We start from the raw sequence: 24490 nt of genomic DNA on the forward strand, positions 1-24490 counted from the left end.
TAGCCCCTGGCCGACTCAGCAGGAAATGCCTTAGGAGCTCATGGGTCAGATGTCAGGGTCTTCTACCCCCTACCTACACTGGCCCTTCTGGCTAGCATCATCTTAGCCCCTGAGGACTGGTGATACAGGAGACTATTCAGGGCAAACTGTGTAACAGTGAAACAGGTTGTGTGGCGGGCACATCACAGCAGTACACTGAGGTTCCCCCGGGTCTAGGCATATGGATTCTACGCTGCCGTTAGCTCTGCAGCCAAAGAACTTAGTTCTTGGGTGTGTCTGAGAGTTAAAATTCTTACCAAGAATCTATAAAAGGGGGTGTTCAGTGTGGTGAGTCATCAGGAAGAGTGAGGCAGGAAGAGTGAGCTGAGCCTGAGCTGTGCTGTGAGACCCTGAGTCCTCAAGCAGCCAGAGGGGAAGAGGGCACCTACCTGTCAAGACCATACTGTAAAGAGAGGTGGCTACCCAAAAAGTCCTTAGGATGACCTCCCCTCCATCACTTCTGCAGAGTGGCCTGAAAATGGCATGGCACCAACAAATCCACAAAACAGCAAAGCTCTGGCAAGGCCTCATCATGTGGGAGAGTTCCCAGCAAGCAGCAGTGAAAAGGCTGGGCTGCAGGCACCACCATCCATTCAGACTGGGCACCACAAAGAGACAGCGTCGGGGTGGGGGTGTCTTTCCACTCCTGAGACACAGTGGATGACACTCCCATAACTTCACCACCACCTCTGAGCACATCCTGGGCAGTGATGGGTCGATGACACACACGGAAGAGTAAACACTACACTGGGAACTTTCGAGCTTTTAAAACAGCAACAACAAAAGCTTTTAAGTGCAAAGAGGAACACTTTGTGCCTGTCCACTTCCAGGGTCTGCCCGTCTCCCCTCATTGCTGAGGAGAGCAGGGCCACAGCTTTCCCGTGGGTCTCCACCGGAGGCCACCCTGTGCTTCACTGAGGTAGATCACCTGCTGTTCTCTGCATGCTCCCCGGAGGACTCCAGTCAGCAGCCAGACAAGGTAGACAGGCAGCGATGTGGGACAATTGTCCCAAATACTGCGTAGATGGCAAGGGTGAAGCACAGGCCCTCTTGGAGTGCCCTCTGCTAGGCCTGCTCACCGGCTGCACTTCCGCTGTTCCCCGAGCCTCTCCCAGAAGTCTGGGTCTCTGAGGCACGTGAGGCCTGCTTAGGCAGGCGGATGGGGACGTAGGTGTTGGAGGCACAGTGCTCCTTGAGGTACTCGCCCCCCTTTTCTTCATAGTCCTTCCTGGTGACCCAGGCTCCACTGTCTTCCAGGTGATCCAAGGCCCAGTCTCGGGCACCGTACCAGGCATCCAGCACAGGGTTCGAGGCAAGCTGAACCTGCAACAAGCAGCAGATGCACTCTGAAGACATGTCTCCTTCCTGGGCTCTACAGGCTCGGCCACACCCCATCTCTGCAGCCTCAGAAACACACAGAAGATGCCGCCGCCCAGGTGATGCCTCTATTGTGAGAGCAGCCATTTGGGAAGAGCACACAGTTGCACAGGGGCGGGTTCACACTCGCACACATCTGTGTGTGTGTGTGTGTGTGTGTGTGTGTGTGTGTGCCTGAACAGGTGTCTGTGTACCATGTACATGTCTGTTGAATGTGTATCTCCAGGAACTTGATCTACAGATCAAGACAGTTGTGAACTACCATGCGGGTGCTGGGAATCAAACCCAGGTCATATGCAAGACGAGAAAGTGCTCCTAACCACTGAGCCATCGCTCCAGCCCCTACAATGTTTTTTCTATTTTTACTCTGGCTCATTTGAGTTGTCTGGGACATGGCTGACTTGGTAGGGTACCTGCACAGCATGTAAGTGGTTCTAAGATCCACTGACAGCATGGTAAAACAATCACAAATACAGTAAAAACAAGTGAAAGAAAAACACGCAACTTGTCCCGTTTGTATCATACGGCAGGCTGCGCTCAGAGCCTCAGGCATCCAGACGAAGGCTCCACACTGAGCCTGAAACCGTACGAGTACATGAGCCACTGCTATATTCGGCCTGTGGCCTTGAAACTGAGGGGCTGCTGCCTTGACACTCATTGTCCTCCCCACTAAGAATGGAGCAGGAGGGTTGGGGTGGGTTATGGGGGCAGCACTCTTACAACCACGGCTCTCACAGCCATCACAGGAGACTTCTGGGATTGCCAAACTGGAGATCTTGCTTCCCTGGCAGCCTCAGGCTCACACTTTGAAATGCCACTCCTTGGTGTCGACACTATTGTTCCCCCTCTCTGGCTGCCTCTCTCAACTCTGCTGCCATGTCCTTCAGCTCCCAAGTGACCTTAAAGGCTGTGATTTGGTTCTGGATCCTTGGGGTGACCCACTCTCCCAGGGGGAGCCCTAAGTTGCTCAGACAGCACCTTTCACCTTTTCCGAGCGCACAGCCATGGCTATGGCTTCCTGTGTGCCTCACTGGACACTCAGCTCATCCGGGGACAATTCATTTCCTCCACTTCTCTGATCCAGCATTGCTAACCTGGGGAAATCTCACACACACCCCCCCCCCCAGCTTTTTGAGAATTTGTCTATGTAACATAGGCCGCCTTGAGTTCACTCATTAGTTCAGGCTGATCTCATACCGTCTTCCTAAATGTAAATTAATCACATGACTCATGACTCCTGGCTCCTTCCTGGTCCTGCATGACCTAAAATAACAGCTATGCAGAAAAGAGCCATCAAAGCACCTTCCCGGTTACCAGAATAAGAAGGCATGTCGGGAGATAAGCACAATGAGACAACAAACACTGTGGGGAAATGTTCAGATGCTCTGCCTGCGGGAGCGACGGTCCCCTTATGCTTAGACACTCTTTCGATTTCAGAATATGCTCAACACTGTCAACTAATAGACGAACAGAGCACTAAACAAGCAGGATTCTCATCCTGCATCAGTTGAATGAGGCTTACAGACAAGGCCAGAACTGAACCGCTGCAGTAGATGACGGAATTGCCAAACCCAGCCATTCACACCTTTACATTGGCAGTCACCACTAATCAGCCAGTACCCGGGATGCCAATCACTAACAGTGGGCGGGAAGAGCAGTTGGTACCTGGAAGGAGGACTGGAAGGGCCTCATCTCCAGCAGCTCCTTCTCCACTCTGGCCTTCATGCCCGGGTACATCACGTTCCCACCAGTCAGGAAAACGTTCTGGACCAGGGTATCCTGAATGGCCTCTGGGTACCTAGGAGAAGATGGATGTTCCGTGTTGGCTACTGGAACACACTGAAGACAGACTGAAAAGGCAAGCTCACGGTGCAGCAGTCAACCTACCCTTGTCTACACGACAAACTAGAAGGGACTAAACCAGTATTTTTGTCTTTCATTCACAGCTCTACAGGATGCAGCCCAGAGATTAGGATGTTTCTGCTTCTGTAATACTTTTTTTAAAGCTGGAGGATCATTTTATTAAAGCTGGGGAAAAAATAAAATAAAAATAAAAAAAACCCTGGAGGGCAGGCAAGCTGTAAATCCCAGCAGCTGCGTGGAGAAGGGAGACGGAGGAGAGGGAGAAAGCCGCGCCTTTTGGGAGAGAGTTAGCTGTAGAAAGCAGGGACGAGTCTGTGCTGAACAATGAGGAAGCCCAGAGTACCATGGCAACCAAATACCCACTGTCCCACCCTGTTATAATCAGGAGCAGCCAGAGAGATGCAGGCCACTCTCCCCGTTCACCCGACTGGAGAGAAGAGGACTCAGTGTGGGAACCACCTGAGTGAGTGGCAGGCACACTCAGATAGAAAGGTAAGCTCTGGGAACATAGCTGCCTGCAAGAATGGGGATGTCTTTCCTAAGCACTGCAGGGCTGGGGGAGGGATGTAAAACTCACTAGACTCAGTAGGCGGTGGTGGTCCACACCTTTAATCCCAGCACCCAGGAGGCAGAGGCAGAAGATCTCCGAGCATGAGGGCAGCCTGCTCTACAAGATTAAGTGCTAGGCCAGCCAGGGCTACAGAGAAAGCCTGTCTCAAAAAAACAAAAACAGAAAAGAAAAAAAAAAAAATCAGTAGTCTTGGGGCTGAAAAGATAGCTAACTGGTTATGAGTACATACCACAAACACTAGTTCTTCCAGAGGACCTGCATTCAAGTCCCAGCACTCACATGGTAGCTCACAACCATCTGTAACTCCGGTTCCAGAGAATTCAGCACCCTCTTCTAACTTCCAAGGCACACAAAAGTCCATGTACATGCATGCAGGCAAAACACTCATAATCATACACACACACAAACACACACACACAAACACACACAGAACTTTTTTTTTCTTTCAAGAGTATGCACTCCTTTTGCAGGGGACCCAAGAGGTCCCTGTACTCGTGTGTTCATACTCTCCCCATAATTAAAAATAAAATAAAATTTAAAAAAAATACTAGTTTTGCTAGGTATGGTGGTGTACATTTATGATCCCAGCTACTCTGGAAGCTTCAAGTTCAAGGCAACTGAATATACAGGGAGACCCTAACGCAAAAAAATACATAAATGATCATCAATGCTTTGTTTGGTTTTTTGAGACAGGGTTTCTCTGTGTAGCCTTGGCTGTCCTGGACTCGCTTTGTAAACCAGGCTGGCCTTGAACTCATAGCAGTCTACCTGCCTCTGTGCACCACCACCCCCTGCTATGATCAATGTCAAGTTTCATATGATAGCCGGGGCATATTTCCTGATGCTCAGACTCACAGGTTAAGTTCACAGAGCTCACAAATGAACAGAGCTTGCCCCTGCTCTGCCTGCTGGCCTGGGTCAGAGCCAGCAGTGCAGAGAGCTGCAGCCCTCCCCAGTGCCCATCAGCGGCCTTTCCCATGGCACACCCAGGAAAAGACTCAGAAGAGGATGGGGTGGCGTCACCCGCTCACCTGTCCAGGACGTAGTGAAGGGTCTCCGCAATCCCTGCCTGCTCTTCTCCTATGAGAGATGGCTGGAAAATAATCTCAGGAGCACGAATCCTTTCTGTCCCAACAAACAGCTGATGATACGCTGCCAAGTTAAACACGGGCTTCAAACCCAAGGTTTAAAAGATATTTTTAGACCATGATGACAATTCCTTCAGCTGTCAGTTTTCTCAAATCACATTTCCTCCTCCAGCCCAGCTTCCTGGTCCAGGCCAGAACCACCTTTCAACTCTCTTCACTTCGAGGCTCCACCTTCTACCTCTGCTCAAGCTCAGAGGGACAAATCCCCATACGGTGTGCCAGGCCCCAAGTTACAGGAGGGGACTCTGGAGAGCAGCAATGAAGAGGCCCAAAGGGAAAGACCCTGCCTCTACCCACCCTGGTTTAGCCCCTCCTCCCACCAAGGGCTCAGCTCCACTCAGCTTATCCTGCTGCCCCCATCACTACAGGGGCATGGAGCCCAGAGGGATGATGTTGGCTAAAATGTAAGGGAGACCCTGAGAGCCAGCGTGCAGGTCTGGAGATGCCTCTGCTGTCAGCGCTCACATCCAGGGTAGTGCCGGCCCCTCAACCCACTGCCAGGGGAAGAGCCTCTGGCTGAGGCTGAGAGTAGCGGTGGCCCTGCCTGAGGCGCAATGGGCTTCCAACGCTCCCAGAGAAGAAGACCGGGCCAGTCACTTATGCAACCGGCTTCAAAATGTATGTGTGGTCTTGGGGGCGGTAGTCAAACCTGGACTGTGGTGACAGGCTTCTCTGCTTCAGGTGTTTCCTCTGAGAACAAGGGCTCAAAATCATTGATGTTCTCCACATCCTCCAGGGAGGGCTCCAGCTGCTCCAGGTCAGGCGTCTGAAGACAGAACACAGCAGATGAGCAAGCACCAGAGGACCTGATCCAGCAAAGCTCGGTCCAATTCTGTCCTGAAAAGGGGTGGCGTCTCACCCAACGTTCTAAACACCGTGCAGAAACCAAAAAGCAATTCACACAGGGGGTGGGGAGAACAGCACAAGTCAACTTTTAGTAAAGACTAAAAGACACCAGCAGACAGCTTAAAGGGTGAGAGTGCTTGTCGCAAAACTGACAACCTGAGCTCAATTCCTGAAACCTACATGGGGGAAGAAGAGAATTAACTGTCAAAAGTTGTCCTCTGACCTTCATGTTTGTGCGCTACAGCATGCACACACACCAAACTCTTAAAAACAAAAAAAGACCAGGTGTGGTGACATACACCCCTAATCCCAGCATGCAGGACGCAGAGGCAGGTGGAGTTCGAAGCCAGCCAGGGCTATTGAGTGAGACCCTGCCTCAAGAAAAGGAGAGAGAGAGAGCGAACTAACAAAGTCTAAAGTCTAGCCTCTACAGCATTCTCATGAGAGTAATTCTGCACTTCAGGTCTGTAGGAAAAATGGACAAACTCCCAGCTACATTACCAACTCGGCCTTTACTCCATAGTTGGGTTTCATATCTATTCTAGAGGGCCCACACCTAGTCACGTCACTCTAATTGAATTACACTGGTGAGAATACTAAAAGGGAAAATAGGTTAGCCGGTACCCTGGCAGAGCTTCCCCGGGGCGAAGAACTGTAACTCATTCTACTCACCAGCGGCCAGCCTCCGACAACAAGATTACGACAGCAAATCTGCTATACAGAGAGCGACCTGTGTGTGGGTGCAGGCATGCATGCACACATGGACAGATGACTGCACATACGTGTGGCCAGTGAGAGACTTAAGTCTGGTGTCTTCCTCTACTGCTCTCCATCTTACTCAGATACATAAAAAAATTCTGTGTGTGTACATCTGTGTGGGGCCGTGTGTGTGTGTGTGTGTGTGTGTGTGTGTGTGTGTGTGTGCACGCATCTGCCCAAGGAGCCCAGAGGCATCAGGTTTCTGACTTTGGAGATAGAGGTAGTTATAAGGCACCCAGTGTGGATGGTGAACAATGAATGAACTCAGGTCCTCTGAAAGAGCAGTGTATGCTCTCAACAGCTCCTCCACGTAACTCTCTGACAGTCTCTCCCTGAACCTGATGCTCGCTGGCTAGGCTAGACTGTCTGGCCAACGAGCTCTGAGATCCTTGGGCTAGGATTTTAGGCACATTCTACTATGCCCAGCTTTTTGCCTGAATACTGAGGATCCAAACTCAGCACTCATGCTTGAGGGGCCAATGCCATGTCTCCAGCCTCCTAAAACAAGTTTTGAAATACACCTAAAGCTTCCCAAGCCTGCAAAGATCTGCTGCATGTCCGCAGAGCACAGACAAGGTACAGCAGTGCTGTGGTGAGACAGAGGAAATGGTGAGAGCCCGGCACATAACTATCTGATGGACAATTAATCTGCACATAATGTAGGAAAAGAAACAGAGAAAAGCAGCTTTCTACTGCTGAGATCCCACCTTCAGCTGCTCCCCAGCGGCCCGAGATCCCACCTTCAGCAGCTTGTTTTCACTCTGGATTCAAAAGCCCTCACCTACATCAGACCCTGTGGTTCTTTTATGTCTTAAGAATACGTTAATGAGCCTGGTGTGGAGGTGCACACCTGGAATCCCAGCACTCGGGCTGTGAGTTCAAAGCCAGCCAGGTCTACAAAGGAAGTCTAGAACAGCCAAGGCTACACAGAGAAACGCTGTGTCTCAGAGAATCAAAAAGGGCATGTTAATGGATGAATGTTCAACAGACAATATGGTTCCGAGTTCCAGAAAGCCAGCTCCGGTCTGAACATTGCATGAAGCCTGGAAAAGCAAATGAAAATGCCCAGAGATTCAGTGGGAGCTGGTCTTCAGGGTGCCTGGTGACAGTGAGGGGAGCAGAGGTCCCTTCTTTCCTAGACTGTAGTAACCAGAGCATGTATATGCATAAACATATACACGAATATACAGATCACACCTAGTCCCGTGCTTATGCAAAGTAAAGTTCTCAACACCGACCACTGTACAGTTAGAGCACTGATCAACGAGGAACTACAGAGCTACTGCAGTTCCTCTGCGTCCCACGGTATCCACACTCGGCCAGGATTCAACTCCTACGTAAAAATGAAGACATCCTTCTCGCCGGTGTGCAGCTGGGCTTTCCTTCAGTAAACAGCAGCACTGCACCTACACACTGGGGAACACGTCTCTGTGTGCAATGGGGTCCTAAGCAGAAAAGGTTTGAAAAGCAGTCACTGGAGGCTGAGACTGCCTCTGTGGTGAAGCTCCAGCTTGAGCCTGCGCTCCAAGAGCAAGCTCCACACTGACTCAAACAGCTGTGACGTCACTGATGAGCGCTACCCTATACCCAGCATCAATCGCACTGACCGTGACCTTTTCACAGCACCTATCATCCCCAAACGCCGGAAATAAAGAGTTTAAAGCAAGCTGACTGGGGGGGCTGGAGAGAGAGCTTGGTTGGCAGAGCGCATGCCTAGCATTCATCGAGCTGCCCGGGACAACTCCCAGCACGTCAGTCATACGTGGTCGCAGCACACACTTAAAATCCCAGCGCTGGGGAGGTAGAAGCAGGTGGATCAGAAGTTCAAGGTCATTCATGGCTACATACTGGGTTCAAAGCCAGCCTAAGCTGCTGTATGAAACCGAGTCTCAAAAAGAGGAGGTTGAAGGCTGGAAAGATGGCTCAGTGAGAAAGGCACTTGTCATCAAGCTAAGGACCCAGGGTTTCCCTCCCCTGGCTCCAGGCACCTCTGGCTTGCTGTCCACCACATCCACCTCCAGGTTGGCTTCAGCCTGCAGGATTTTCTGTTTAGCCTGCTCCACTGCCAAGGTGAGCTTCTGTATGTAGGACTGCAGTTCTTCCGGGGAGTCCATGTTCAGCTCTATCAGAGCTTTGTGGAACTGATCCATCTGGCCATCCTCGAGGAGCTCCTGAAACCAGAGCAGTCACAGCCCACTCAGAGACAGGCTGGGCCGTCATCATCAAGGGGAAAGGAGCTCGAAAGCTAGCAGAGAAGTGCGGGGTCAGGGAAGAGGCCCTTAGGGTTCCTGATTCAGCCCCCAGCTCCTACCACAGAGTCACACTGGCCCTCCTCTCCAACTCTGGGCCAGCTAGCATCACATACTGGGCTCAGCACCATCTAACTCGGCAAGACCAATCTGCGGTGACAGACATCACAGATGCTGCCACTTTTGAGTGGGAAGGAGTCACTAAGAGATGGTGGCGATGCTGCCTGACAGCAGGAACATGTACTCCTGTCACTTGTGGCACTCACTGAGAGGCCCACCCTAATATCTGTGTACCATGCATGCTGCACTTACGTGGAAAAGTTCAAAAACAACAAAATAAGCCAATAAACAGAGCTGGCGTCCATGGCGTTCTACGGACGCCTGCTGCTAATCACTAATCATCTCGATGAGTCTGGTCTCTGGACCCCAATTCCGAAGGTGACTTGCCAGCCAATGCGTGTTATGGCCAAGGGAACCAGAGGGGAGGGCCACTTCCTGGAAGCACCGGGCAGAGGAACGCGGGGGAGGGGGGGCAAGCACCATGCTGCCTTCACCTGCACATACAGCAGCCGCTCCAGCCGCTCCTGGTCCAGCTGCAGCTTCTCCTCCCGCCGCCGGGCGTTGAGCTCCTGCAGCCTTCGAAGCTGCTGCTGTCGCCGCCCCTGCTTCTCCTCCGCCGTCAGCGTGCTGCCCAGGAGCTTGCTGGAGAAGGGGAGCTGCATCTTGTGGACATGGTTCTCGTAGTAATCAGGGCATCGCCACTTCTGCAGCTCTTCAAAGAGACAGTTTGCGGGCGTTAGGGAATGAAAGCCCTGTGAGCAGCGAGGCAGAGAGTCGATGCTCGGCACGCGTGATCACACTCAGAACCCAGGCATCACAGACCTGTGCCAAGAGGCTCCAGACAGAAATCACACAAGGAAGCTGGAACAGCCAGAGTGAAGGAAAAACAGGTTTGATAACTTGAACTGAAAATCACATTGCCACCCTGAAGTGATCAACATTGAATCTGCATAGATGAGGAAAAGCTACACTTTGCTATATTTTCTAGTAATCACCTAAACAATCCAGGCACAAGGGGAGAGAAAAAACAAAAAAATTGAAATGGAATCTAAAGAGTCTAGCCAAGCATGGTGATGCTCACCCTTAACCCCAGGTATCGGTTCCAGGATCTCGCAGTTCAAGGCAAGCTTGGAGTAGACAGTGAGCCCGGGCCAGCCGCAGCACAGAGTGAGAGCCTGCTGCAGTGAGATGGAGAGTAAAGCCTTTGTGTCTGGCTTTGAGAGAAATGATTCAGCAAAGCCTTTGCTATGTTTGGGTCAGTCAGTAGAGGCCAGAGAACTTGTTTGGGGACTGTTTGAACCTTGAAGAAATGTTGTCTCTCTGGAAAATCTGTACCTGGTGCTGTGCGAGTTTGCAAACCTGGCAAACCTGGAGCTCTTTTGATTACAGCTAGAGCTTTGTATGGGTCGTCTGCCCTCACAGGCAGCAAGAACAAGAAAACTTTGGTAGCTGGGCCCTTTCCCAGCCCCAAGTAACCTTATAGATGTTTGAATAAAGTAAGTGGAGCGAGCTGGCCGGACGTCAGTCTTTCCCCCTCTGCTCCTGCAGAAAACGAAGGCTTAGCATCTTGGCGAGCTTTTCTCTCTAGAGAGCTTTTCTCTCTACTCCAATACCTATGACCAACATCAAGCAATACCTTGCCTCAAAATAAACCTAAAAAGGCAAGAAAAAAATAAATAAAATAGCAGTTCTAAATTCAAACACAAATACATGGTCTCAGCATGCACAGGATGCTGCTGAGGAGCACAAGGCCTGACTGCCATCCCCAGTGGAATGAGAGAGTAATAAACATTTATTATAACTCAACAACTGTAAATGGAATCTAAAGAGTCTAGCTGAGCATGGTGATGCTCACCCTTAACCCCAGGTATCAGTTCCAGGATCTCGCAGTTCAAGGCAAGCTTGGAGTAGACAGTGAGCCCAGGCCAGCTGCAGCACAGAGTGAGAGCCTGCTGCAGTGAGATGGAGAGTAAAGCACCTTAATTACAGAGGCAAAGTGGATCAGAGGTAAAGGGATGCCAGTCAAGAGTGGCAGGGCCTGTCCTTCTAAGTACTTGAGTAGAAGCAGACGAATTAGGAGTTTAAGGTTATCCGCAGATATCCAGCGAATTTGGAGGCTAGCCTGAGCCACATGAGACCCTATTGCTAAATAAACAAATGGAAAGATATGCCAATGTAAATTGTATTAAAGAAAGCTTGGGCTAACTTTTTTCTTTTCTTGAGACAGATCTCACTACGGATCCCTGGCAGGCCTGGAACTTAACAGACCAGGCTAGCCTCAAACTCAGAGATCCACCTGCCTCTGCCTCGATCTCCCTAGCCCTGGTACAATGACTCTGAATGTTCAAGCAGTCTTCAAAGCAAGAATGTACATACACTGCTAAAATAAAAAGGAAGGCCACACAATGGCAAAAGGTCAACTGACAAGAAGATACAGCGTTAAACACACAGCTAACAAGACAATGCCAGATAACTGACAGCACGGGTGACAGATCTGGCCAGAAAACACAGCTCAGAAATGGAGGGTTTGCCAAGCAGATGTCTAATCCTCTGTGACAGAACGGAAAGGAGAAATACGGATAGCCACAGTCACTCCCGGTGACAGCGGCATGCGCGTCCCAATTATCAGCAGAACCAGTAGAAAGAAGGTGATCAAGGCTACAGCAGCGCTCCCCACCATCGCCACCAGACACTAAATGACACTTCCACACCTACCCATGAGAGCACGTGCCCTTCAACTGTGTAAGGATCATCTGCCGAAGATGACTACATGCTGGGTCATACGATAAACAAGGTCAGCAGACATCAAGCACAGTTCTTTCACCACAACGGAATTAAACCAGAGATAAATCACAGAAGGGCATCTCAACATATTTCTAAAAAATCATTGAAAGAAGCAGTCTTGGAGAGATTAGGAAATATTTGTAAACTCAGAAACAATGAAAATGTATCAAAACCCATGGGGAGCAGATACTGCGGCAGTGCTGAAAAGGGAAATTTACAGAATTAAATGCTATTTAGTTTGTTTTATGGGCAGGAGTATTTTGCCTGCATATATGTCTGTGTACCACATGCATGTAATGCTCATGGAAGCCACAAGAGGGCATCAGATCCCCTGGACTGGAATTACAGGCGTTTGTGAGCCAGGATTCCATAGTGAGACTGTCTCATAAACAAAAGCAAACAAACAACGAACCTAATACCAAAGTATACCAAAAAAAGAGAGCCCACAAATTTTCTCTCAATTGTCTATTTCCCCAACTTCTTTGTGCCTCATAAAACACAGGTGCTTAACAAAGGTGTTCTCAAGACACAGCTTGTAACCACCACTCAGAATGGGGTTAAAATAAACCATGCAATTGGGAAGCTAAGGCAGGAGAGCCAGGAGTTTGATGTCAGTCTGGGTTTACACAGAAGCTTATCCAAAAAGCAAGTAATAAAAGAGAGAGAGAGCGAGAGAAAGAAAAAAAGGTACATGGTAAATTATATGTTCTGTATTTTTACCACAATTGGGCTTATTTTTTGCTTGCTTGTTTTGTTGGGTTTTGAGTATACCTGTGTGTGACTGTTTTGAGATTACTTATTTACATTTTTTCTGCATGCGTGGTCTGCCTACCTGTGCATGCCTGATGCCCACAGAGGCCAGAGGAAGGCAGCAGATGCCCTGCAACTGGAACTGGGGATGGCAGCAAGCCACTAGGTGGATGCTCCAAACTGAACCTCTGCGGAAGCAGCAAGTGCTCTGAACCATTCCTCCGCCTTCCAGGTTTGTTTCTTTGAAACAGGGTCTCACACAGTCTCTGAAGGCCTCAAATTCACTGTGAGGCAAAGATGACCAACCTTGTATTCTGATCCTTCTACCTCTACCTCCCAAGTTCTGGGGCTGAAGTCTGTCAGGGTATACCTGGCTCACTCGGAGCTGGGGATGGAACCCAGGGCGGCCAGTACTCTACCATCTGAGCTGCAACCTCAGCTTCAATATTTTTTTTTTAATTTCCCGTATGTGTGTGTGCTTATGTGCATACCATGGGCTACATATGAAGTCAGAGGACAACTTGTTAAAGTTGGTTTCCTCTTTCCAGCATGTGGGTTCTAGAAGCGAGACCATGTGCCCACTGAGCCATCTCACAGGCCCTTTTTTCCCAAAGATAGGACATGTGGGTGCAGTCCTCGTTACCTTCTAGCACTCTGTCCTTGCAGTACACTAAAGAAGCTTTCTGTTGAAAGACTAAAGATCAAATAAAGGCATTATACTACTATGCCCTTCCAAAGCTCAGAAGCGGTCAGCTAAAGGCCAGTACCTTTAATGACCACAAGAAAACCCAGTCACACACTGTGGGAAAGAGCTGTCTTTGTCATAGTATTGACCACAGTTTTTGGGTTTTATCTGAATTATTTGCATTTGTAAGGAAGACATTATTTTCATCACAGTTGGGTAATAAGGAACAGTAACCAAAAAAACATGAATGTAAACTACAACTAAAAGTTCAAGATACTCAGAGGCCAAGGCAGGAAGATGGAAGATATGGGGCTAAGTGGAGATGGAGGAGACCGGGCTATATAAGGAGGCTCTGGCTCAAAAACAAAAGCTCAAAATGCGCTGATATCCTGACATCACTCTAAGGATGTAATATAAAGCCATTTCAATCGGTCTCAAAGGCTTTGTTTGTTTTTGTTGTTTTTGAGACATAGTTTCTCTGTGTAGCTCTGGCTGTCCTGGAAATCTGTAGACCAGTTTGACCTTGAACGCAGAGGTCCGCCTACCTCAGCCTCCTCCCCAGCACTGGAATTAAAGGTGTGCACAAGCACTGCCTGACAAAAAAAAAAAAAAATGTTAACTTTAAAACAAACAAACAAACAAAAAACTAGCTGAACGTTGTACTGGAGGCACAAGTTACCATGTATGACAGGAACCTGTTTATGACAATTAGTTTGCTGAATAATCTCACAGAGTGAGCACCAAAAGGAGAGAGGGGTGCTGAGCAAACAGGGTCACACCCCTACCAAGGCCCCCTGAATCACCTGCCCCGTAGTCCTCGGCAATGTAGCTGTGCTCCTGCAGGATTTCCTCCATTCGGCTGAGCGTGATGGCGGCCAGGTGCCCCGGATACTTCAGCTGGAGCAGCCGCTGCAGGTAGCCAGCCGCCTGACTTCCTCCAAGATTGATGCGTTTGCAGTTTTTGGCATCCAGCCTACGCCAGAGCAGTAAAGGACAACACTGAGATTCTGTGCGGCATAAAGGACAAAATGTGGGGCGCCGCCTGGGGGAAAGCTGGAGAATTTAATGCAGACAGAGAAGCAGACTAGTGGGGGGTGGGCCCACCTAATACCCTACATCGGCAAGACCCCCTTGGTGAAACCTCTTAGCCAAGGCCAGAATTCCTACTGCACAACCAGACAAATGGCCCTCAACTTCTAGCTGGAGGCAAAAAGGTTCAGACCAGCAGTGGTACATGCCTGTAACAGGAGCACCTGGAAGGCAGACACAGGCAGAGGTCAGGCAGAGGTCTATATAGTGAGTCTATATAGACAGACCCTGTCTCAGAAAAACAAAAACATCAAGACAAAAAGACAGTTTAACCCCAAACTGTAATGTGACCAGCCTGTAGTTCCTGAGGGTCCTAGGGTCAAGTAGCCTAGAAATAATAGGGAAAATGGTCAAGCATGCCAGTTCCAAGGGCTACTTGCTCAAGCTTGCAGAGAACTGCTTCCCTCCACAATTAGATGCATAATCACACACATACTGGCTACCAGAGAGGCCAGAGCCTCATCTTAGCAGGACTGCAAATACAGGTGTCCAGCTGCAGAGCCGGGGCTCCTGACTGGCACACGCCTCTTCGAGCAATGTGAGGAGCCTTCAAGGGCACACTGCTAGCTTTATCCAACGTGAAAAATGAGACTAAACTCCGAGACAGGAACGGACTAAAACTATCTCTGCCTCTGATTCAATTCCATTATTGCCCAGTATGTGTTAGGCAATATAACTGAAAATAAAAGTAGGGACCATATGCAAAAAACAATCTTAATTTAAAAATGATTCCAGAATACTAAGATGGTCTAAATTAAATACATTCAAGCCAGAGAAAGAGAAAGGGCTCAGCGGGTAAAGGTGTTTGCTGTCAAGACTGAGGTCTTTGAGTTCAATCCCTGGGACCCATAGAGTGGAATAACCTGATGTCTTTTTTTCTGTTGTTGTTTTTCAAGACAAGGTTTCTTTGTGTAGCCATGTCTATCCTGACTCACTCTGTAGACCAGGCTGGCCTTGAACTCACAGAGATCTGCCTGCCTCTGCTGCGATTAAAGGTGTGCACCACCACTGCCCAGCCCGACCCAACGTCCTTATACCATCCTCTGACTTCCAGATTCCCGCCAAGCACTTTAAAGTAGATACAGACAGACAGACACAGACACAGACACAGACACACACACACACACACACACACACACACACACACACACACACGTGCTCACACAAAAATAATAAAGATTTTTTTTTAAAAAGGAAAATAAATATAGTCAAATAACTTATTAAACATGTTTACTAAAAGTCATCTAGGGGCTGGTACTATGTTAACAATTCCCCCATAAATCAGAATTATAAAATTTTATAACTGTCAATTAGATTCAAGATCAACTTGAACTCCCTCCAGGAGGGCCCAAAAGATCGGTAAAATGACGTGCAAAGTCACAAGCTGATGTATGTCTGAGCTAGGCCCAGCTCAGCCCATTATCTGGAACTTATTAGACATTTCCAATAGACACCTTTGCATTCCATAAGTCCTAAAACAATGCTTCTCAAATGCCAGTCACAAGCAGAACTCACCTTCCTTCTAAGATGGGTAAAATGTGTGTGCACTGGTAGCCAGATGAAATGATGAGGCCACTGGAAAGGGCGTTCTTGGGCATGTTGTGGTAGAAACTGAACAGGCTGTCTATCCCATAGGCAACCTTAGGAATCCTGTAGCATTCAAAAAGGAGCTCCGACATCATTTGGCGGGAATAGAGGGGGTTGCACACGGCCTCTGTCAGAACTATGGGGTGATCAACGCAGCCCTACTTTGAAAGAGAAGCACAAATAAGATGAATGAAAACAAAACATGCATGAAACAGAAAAACAACCCCAAATCCTTATTGCAGGGCTGAATTTGTTTCTGATCTCTAATTAAAAACCTGACTGGGGGGCGGGGCAGGGGATAGCTGGAGAGAGAGCATTACAGCAGAGGAACCAAGTCTGTTTCCCAGCACCCTCATCGGGTCCGCTCATAACTACCTCCAGCAGCAGATCTCAGGCCTAAAGCACCTATACTCGTGTACACAAACACGCTCATACATATAACTTTGAAATAATAAATCTTTAAAAGGGTGATCGAAAGGAATTTTAAAGCAAACATTTCGCCTCTACTGGATGCTATTTTGGAAAGCATTATCACATGGTTAATTCAAGCTTTTTGTCTGTCTGTTTTGTTTTCTACCATAGGGTTTCTCTGCAACAGTCTGTCCTGGGACTCACTCTGTAGACCAGGCTGGCCTAGAACTCACAGAGATCTCCCTGCTTCTGGCTTCGGAGTGCTGGGATTAAAGGGGTGTGCCACCACGCCCGGCTCAATTGGCCAAACTGTTAATAAACCATGTTGGTTCTGTCTTCAAAATACTCGCAGGATCGGATCTCACTTGGATTATTGCAAACTGGCCCCTTGATACCATCTTCCGCGTACCCTACTGAAGATGAAGACCTCGCAGCTCCTAGCACACGGCAGGCAGACACACCTGAGGAGCTTAGTTCTCGACTGCCTGGAGTGACGGCTGAAACTGAGTGCGCCCCGCCCCGCCGGCCCTCACCTGCGAGGAGACGCCCAGGTGCTGGAAGCTGTAGTCCAGCAGCAGTTCCTGGAGTTCCAGGTTGACCGGTACGTTGCGATCGAAGGGCGAGCGCAGCATCCAGCGCAGAGGCTCCAGGCTGCCCAGCGCGTTGCCCACCTGCGGCCCCGGCCCGCCGCGCGCCCCGCCACGGCCGCGAGCGCACACGGCGCGGAACTGCAGGCGCGGCTCGGGGCCCGGATCCGGCCCGGGGCATGCCCACCCGGCCCGAGCCTGGAAGGACCCGTTGTCCAGCACCAGCGGCACCGGCTGCGAGCCGAAGGCCACCGGCCCGGCTTCCAGCACCGGATCCGGAGCGGCGCGTGCATCTCGGAAGCGGAACACATTCGTCTCCATCTTGGCTGGCACCGCCCCGCCCCGACGCCGCGTGCGTCACGAAGACACGGCCGGGTCTAGGTCCGGGAGCCCTGAAGCGTCTGGAAGCCTCCTCCTTACCCGAGGACTTGGTTTCCGCACCCGATTCGCTCCCGGTGCTCCCGGGGTGGGTTTCTAGGCCCCGCCGGGCGTCCTAAGGCTGCTCTAGCTGGTCCCCAACTGCCTCCGTGTGACCACGCCTCTTCGCGCTAACTGGCTGGGCAGGAGCCCCACCCCCAGTTCTGTGCCAGGAGCGAGGCCACGAAGCCCCGCCCCCCGCTAACTGGAGGCCCAAAGGCTCCACCCCCACCGGGCTGGACTCCGCCCCGTCCTGTCCCCTTAGCCCCGTCTGGTGCCTGCGGCTATACCTCACCTTGGAGCTCTAGTTCTTAGTTTTGTGACCACCTTAAGCTAATGTCCTTCCCCTTTGACTCTTCTTTTTCTGTTCATTTATTTACTGCATGATGGGTGTGGGAGCGTGCCAAGATGCCCGTGTGGAAGTCGGTTATCTTCACCCAGGGACGAAATAGGTTCCAGGGACGAAACTCAGGACTCTGGGGTACTACCAACTGCAGTTTCTTGGCGTAGCAGCTCACTATATATATTCATTGACCTTGGAAAAAATCATCAAGCTGTTTACTTGAGTACATATTTCAGCCGAGTGTGGTGGCACACTCCTTTAATCCCAGCCCTTTGGAGGCAGAGGCAGGCGGATCACTGGGCTCAAGGCCAGCCTGGTCTACAAAGCGAGTTCCAGGACAGCCAGCACTACTCACAAAGAAACCCTTTGTCGAAAAACAAAAACAAAAAAAGTGCAGGTTTCAGTATGTGTATTCCTGAACAAAATCTACAAATATATTTTTTCAATTCCCACGGGCTGTCCTCTCAGGAAATCTCTAATACCGAGAGAAGGACTGTTAATTATTGATTGACGTGTGGTACATATAAATATGTATTTTTCTTTCTTCCTCTTACTGATCTAACTGCCTCACGTGGTCATCTTGTTAGATGTAACCATGTCACCAAGTTCTGGCAGGTAGTGTGGGAGTGGAGGTGGTGAGCCATGCGTTTTAACAGAAAAGCGTGCTCTTCTTTACCTGTGTTCTTCTTTCTCCAAGTTAAGGGAGCCATCCGTAAGGACCCCACAGCTGTGCTTTTCGCTAACTGAACCCCAAACTCTCCACTAATTGTCTAAACATCTCCCAATTATTCCGCTCACGTGAAACATTTCCAGTGGACACAGTTGTTGATGCACGCCTGCAATCCCAGCACTTGCGGGGCAGAGGTAAGGGGTGAAGAGTTCCAGGCCAGCCTCATCTGCCCATCGAGTTCGAAGCCAGCCTCCGCTACATAATACCCTGCTTTAAACAAATATTAAATATACAACAACACACAGCACAGTATTGTTTCTGCTTCCAGGCAGAGCCAGCTTTGTTAGAGGCCCCTGTGGCTATAGCACAGCTGTCACGCTGAATTCTTGCTTTCCCATCACTTCACAGTTCATTGACTGTTTGTCCCATCTCTTGACTATATGTGATTTCTCTTCATTACACCCTTTGTTTCCTAACTTGGTTTGTTTTTTTTGAGGGGGTTGCTTTGGTTGTTGTAGGTTTTATGGCAAATTAGGGGTCAATTAGTTTTCCATTTTTTTTTGTTGTTGTTGTTGTTGTTTTATTTAATCAGGTCTTACTTTGTATCTCATGCTCGCCTGAAACTCCTAGTCATCCCCCTGGTATTAAAGTTATAGACATCACACACACACACACATGTTTTGGAGTGCATTCTAGAACAGCTTCTGGAACACAGTTGAGGGTATGGAGGGTAATTTTTCGAGACTAGATCAAGTGTCTTTATTTTATCCCATTGCCTGACTGAACATTTGACTGGATTCCCACCAGGAACGCTCCATCCTAGAAGACTGCCCTGAAAGGCTGCTGACCCGCCTCTCTCTTTCCTCTATTTTCTGGTCTTTGCAGCTGTAGTTTGGGGTAAAAACCCTGCTCCTTATTTTTCTTTCCTCAAGCAAAGTACTTATGTGACAACTGCTCTAGTTTTCAGTTTGTTTTCTTTTCATTTCTTTCTTTTTATCTGGAACTTGCTTTATAGACCAGGCTGTCCTGGAACTCAGGGATCTCTGTCTGCCTCTGCCTCCTGAGTGCTGGGATTAAAAGCATGCCCACCAACCAGCTGTTTTCAGTTTTCTTGATTGCTATATTTTCTTTCTATCTTCCTTCTTCCCTTCCTTCTTTCTTTTCTTCCTTCCTTCCTTCCTTTCTTCCTATCTTTCTTTCTAAAGCTTAGCTCCACATTTTATAGGCTGTTTATTTTGCATAATGTTTTAAGAAACTGGTGGCAGCCCACTGTGGTGGCACAAACCTGTAATCCCAGCACCTGGAATTTGGGATCAAAAGGATCCAGGCTTTAGATCCCAGAGTTCATGACCAGCCTGGGCTACACAGTGAGTTGGAGGCCAGCCAGGTTACCTGAGATCCTGTCCCTGCCAAAAAAAAAAAAAAAAAAAAAAAAAAAAAAAAAAAATTTTAGTATTTTTTTTTCTTTTCTAAAATGATTTGTTTGTTTATTTATGCATTGGCATTTTGCCTGCATGTATATCTATGAAGGCTCCAGATCCCCTGGAATTAGAGCCACAAGCAGTTATAAGCTGCCATGTGGGTGCTGGGAATTGAACCTGGGTCCTCAGGAAGAACAGACAGTATTCTTAACCACCAAGCTATCTCTCCAGCTCCCCCACCCCTCTTAAAGCACTTTTTAAAGAAACAAAAAAAAGGTAAATAAAAAGAGCCAGAAAGATGATGAGAATCATGATATAAATATCTGGTATGTAGTATATCTGACGGCAATCCCCGTGAAAGCATAGTTAGGCTTCCCAGGGGGTCGCGACCCACTAGTTAAGAACCACTGCCTTATGGAGCCCTTCAGTGGAGGCAGAACTCCACGGTTCTGTGTCAGCACTGCTATCCTGGCAGACAGGTGTTCTTTCCTCTTTATGTTCATTGTTCCGAGACCCTGGCCAGCATGACTTGGCATTACTGTATGGGATGGACTAATGTTTATAGATTTGCGTTTTTCTAAATAACCCGTCTTCCTAGGGCCAGCCATAAACTCCATCTTCTAGAGCAAATATACCATCAGATACCATGTCTGTCTTAGAATGTTTCCACTCCACACCTCTCTTTCCTGAGAATTAGTCTCTGCCAAGAGGCTCCCCACGACCTCATGCAAATCAACTACATGGCCACACCACCAGAATTCTTAGCCAGAAGCCAGGACCGGGTGTGTGCTCCCTCTGTGGGAGATGGCTCACCCATTTGGGTTGGGAGATCAGCAGCACCTTCAAAGGTTCACAGGGTGTGAGGTTAGATGGCAGGCTGCCTCCCTAGAGGACATCAGCCACACCTTCTAGCCTTATATTCTAGAACCTTGCCTAAAGCTTCCTAAGTTCTAGCCTACAGCAAGCCCCTAAATTCCCACCTTATACATCAGCACCTCCACTGACTTTAGTACCTAAACTCAGAGACCACCCCCCCCCCTCTAAAGGAAGGGATTTCCTTTGTTCTGTGGACTGCTGTTGGATCTCCTATCCCAGCTTCCCCCATGGTGAGTAGACAGTGCTGCTCAAAGCTACTTAACTTGAGCTCTCAGTTACCACTGAGAACCTCATGAGCTTGTGGCCAACTGATCTGGTTCTCATTTTAGTGTCTGGGGGCCTGTGTCAAGGCCTCTGTAACAAAGGACGCAGGAGCCTGTGAACATTCTACTAAGCACGGCTATGGGCACGCTTTGGCTCCTAACTGTCGGTGCCTGTGCTGTGCCTCACAGCAATCTGTGACCACGGGAACATTTTGAGGGCTGGAAGGGCCCGGAACTTCCAGCTGGTGGATGTTCAAGGCTAACAGTCCATACCCCCGTGCCCCTCCAATAGGCTCACTGTGGAACCTCCGGAGCTTCTGGTGGACTGAGCTCCAAGTTCCCAAATTAGTATACCTGCCCGTGTTGTCCTGTAAGCCGGTCTTCCCTTTCCGTCGCTTACTTCTCTGCTGTGGCTCAAGTCTTCCTAGTATTGGCCCCCATATGTGCTGCCCTATCAAAGACTTTGGAGGCGATCCCTATGTGCTGGTCTGTGGCAGGGAAACCCCCACTGCAGGCAGCCAGCATCCCCGTGAACTTGAGCTGCCCTTCTCTCTCCCTGTTCCCTTCTGCTTCATTTCTGTGTAGTCTCTGACTGCCCCCTTCAGAGCCTTCTACAGAGATGGGCCCCATCAGAACGCTTTTCAAGAGCTCGCTCCACTGCTCCTTGTGAAGCTTCTCCTGTGGCTTTGCCCCTAGAACTCGGGGGCAAAGGACGTCCACACGTCCATGCCTGTTCCAAGATGGCATTTGTTCAGAAAAAAAAAAAAATCTTTCCATTTCTTTCTTGAAGCCTGTTTTTCAGTTCCAGCACACCAGCCTGTTTTAATTCTACCTCCCAGGCTACCTTTCACCTAGCTCGACTCTTCCTTTGCCTGATCTTTAAATATTGTTATTACCCAAGGGCCATGATTTAGGATTTTTTTTTCACATACTTCATTGGCTGACCACATGCTTGTTTTCCTGTGGTTTCGATATTTCAATGTCCTGATAATCTTTTTGTAAATACATGAATCTATCTATTATCTACATAATCTATCTATCTATCTACCTAAAATACACTTAGGTAGGTTCTGCATATAAGATCTATGTTAATGAAGACATATAAGATTGCTATCTGCCTGGAAGTTTGCTATGCCTAAAGATTGTCACTGAGAGCCAGGTGTGTCGGCATGGACCTGTAACCAGAGTATTCAAGAAGTGGAGGCAGGGGGTGTTCAAGGCTAGCTTTGGCTACATAGCAAGTTTGAGCCAGCCTGGACTAGGTGAAATTCTGTTTCAGATACTAAACAATCTAGGTGTGAGGGTGCATGCATTTAACCCTAGCACTCTGGAGGCATAAGTATGGGGATTTCTGGGAGTTCAGAGCCAGCCTTGTCTACCTGAGTTCCATGCTAGCCAGGGCTGCATAGTGAAACCTTGTTAAACATAAACAGAAAATGATCGTTGCTATGAACACATTTATCCTTTGTTTTCATCCATTGATCTAGACACTAATCATTTCCTCCACTCCTCCACTGACTCATTTATCTATCTGTCTGTCTTTTTCTTCCATCCACTCATCTCCCTACCCATTTTTCATTCATCCAAGCACTGACATTCACAACAGCACCCATCCACCGGTCTGTCCATCATCCATCTGTCCACCAACTTGTTGCCTCAGTCTTCTTCATATCAGTGGTCCCAAGTCAGGGGCACATCAGGAAGAGGGGGGAAATGAGGTTATTATCTCTGAGCTTGTGGGTTGGATAGGGGGAAAGTCTCTAAAGTACTTCCTGTTTGGTTCTGCTTCTTCCAGCCTGTCCCAAGTCTCTGAGTCAAGATCTGAGGGGGATGGGGTAGCACTGTGTTAGAGTAAAAGCCTTGTGAACAAATGTCTTGACTTAGGTTTCCACAAAAGGAAGCCCTGGAGACCCAGACTCAAGGCACCTATTTTATTTAGGAGGAGCGCCCAGGCAGTGCAGTGAGGAACAGGGAAGGCAGAGGGAACGAGACAAAACGTGTCTGATGAGCCAGCAGACCCCTCAGAATCCTTACGGGACAGAGCTCAAGTCATCCCACCAGAGGACCTGAGACCTCCAAGACCAGGGATCACTAACTGCCTCGGAACTGGGGGATAACTGCGCAACTCCAAATTGCATCTCAAGGTGTCCTGGAAAGCTTCAGGGAGGTGAGATGGGAGCTCGGGGGGGGGGGGGGCTTGGAGGAAGCAGAGTTCTAAATATGCTTCTGGGGCACTTGGATGCATCCAGGAGAGGATGGGGTGATGCTGACGATTGCTGCAGAGACCGTATCTGTGTGAGCTACTGCTGTACCCTCAGGGATAACACTGTAGTAGGTCTCCATAGCCAGCAAGTGGTCCCCTGGCAACCCCTGAAGCAGGAGATGCACAGCCCCAGCAATCATGGACCCACCCCACCCCGCCATGCGTCCGTCCCTAGCCCAAGGCCTGCCCCTGCAGTCCCTTTACAGCACCCTCAGTTTCCGCCATGTTCCCACCCCAGCTCGTATAGCTGGGCTCTCAGCCCTGCAGATTATCTTCCTGGGTACCTCTGGATGGACGCTCATCTCTATTGTCCCCTTTGGGACCCCACAGGGGGCAGAGGCACCCATGGCATCACTGTGGAGTCCCTTGTTGACTCTTGAACTCTCTGGAGGGCTTGTGCCTCTCCCAGGCTTTACTTCACACCCAGGGCTGAGAACAGCATGAGGCAAGGTAAAAGCATTGGCCTCAGGGGTAAAATTGAAGACGATGTAAAAAAAAAAAAATGCAGGAAGCAAGTTGAACAGGTTTTTTAAAATTGATATTTTTGTTGTTGTTGTTATAGTTTTTTTCCTTCCTTCCTTCCTTCCTTCCTTCCTTCCTTCCTTCCTTCCTTCCTTCCTTCTTTCCTTCCTTTCTTTCCTTCTTTCTTTCTTTCTGGTAGAATCTTGCTCTGTAGGCCATGCTGGCCTAGAACTTGAGATTTTCCTGTCTCTGCCTCCTAAGCGGCAGGATCACAGATGTGCACCACCACTCCTGAGTTTCCGGTACTTGGGGATGGAGGATTAACATCAAGTATCTTCCTCAATCAATTCTCACCATATTTTGTTCTTGTTTGCTTGTTTTGTTTTTCCAGACAGGTTTCCTCAGTGTAGCTCCAGCTGTCCTGGAATTCTCTCTGTAGACCAGGCTGGCCTCAACCCAAGATATCCTCCTGCTTCTAACCTCCTAAGCACTGAGATTACAGGTGTGCGCCACCACCTCCTGGCTCACCTTGTTCTTTCTATGGATTTATTATTATTTATGCAGAGGGTATTGGGTCCCATAGAGCTTACAGGTGGTTGGTGATGAGCCTTCCCAACATGGGTGCTGGGAATTGAACTCAGGTCCCCTGGAAGAGCAGTCCAAGCTCTTTACCACTGAGCCATCTCTCCAGCCTCATCCCATTTTTTTTTTTTCTAAAGGTCACTCACCAAACCTAAAGATCACCAGCTCAGCTCTGCTGGCTAACCAGCAAGCCCTAGGGATCCTCAAGTCTCTGCCTCCCCAGTACTGGAATTACAGGAGTGAGCCACCATGCTCCGCTTTTTATGTTGGAGACAGAAATCGGAGCTCAAGTCCTCCTGACTTCACACTGAGAATTCTGTTGACTAAGCCATCTCCTTATCCCTTTTTAATGTTTTAAAAATCTAAATCAATACAAAATGAACCACGA

General features: G+C 49.0%; 1 protein-coding gene across 1 annotated transcript; it reads right to left on the reverse strand.

Annotated features, from left to right (window-relative positions):
- Nucleotides 1-787: 787 nt before the first annotated feature.
- Actr5 (actin related protein 5) lies at nt 788-17329 on the reverse strand. The gene is made up of 9 exons (XM_055602400.1): nt 16752-17329; nt 15736-15965; nt 13935-14104; nt 9407-9624; nt 8592-8774; nt 5648-5764; nt 4882-5021; nt 3082-3214; nt 788-1362 (listed from the first exon to the last, which is right to left on the reverse strand). The coding sequence occupies exons 1-9, from the start codon at nt 17124-17126 to the stop codon at nt 1105-1107; spliced, it is 1824 nt and encodes a 607-aa protein (XP_055458375.1). The 5' UTR covers nt 17127-17329; the 3' UTR covers nt 788-1104.
- Nucleotides 17330-24490: the final 7161 nt, after the last annotated feature.

The sequence above is a fragment of the Psammomys obesus genome, unplaced genomic scaffold (genome assembly GCF_907164565.1).
Source record: "Psammomys obesus unplaced genomic scaffold, mPsaObe1.curated_primary_1811, whole genome shotgun sequence".
NCBI classification, from domain to species: domain Eukaryota; kingdom Metazoa; phylum Chordata; class Mammalia; order Rodentia; family Muridae; genus Psammomys; species Psammomys obesus.

Bases quoted from the DNA above. Each gene is read 5' to 3' on its own strand.
- Actr5 (XM_055602400.1), bottom strand. From the start codon at position 17,126: ATGGAGACGAATGTGTTCCGCTTCCGAGATGCACGCGCCGCTCCGGAT. The intron at 8,775-9,406 runs GTGAAGGCAGCA...CTCTGGTTTCAG, and splicing joins AGCGGCTGCTGTATGTGCAG to GAGCTCCTCGAGGATGGCCA. The intron at 5,765-8,591 runs GTGCCTGGAGCC...TTCTGTCTTCAG, and splicing joins TGGTGGACAGCAAGCCAGAG to ACGCCTGACCTGGAGCAGCT.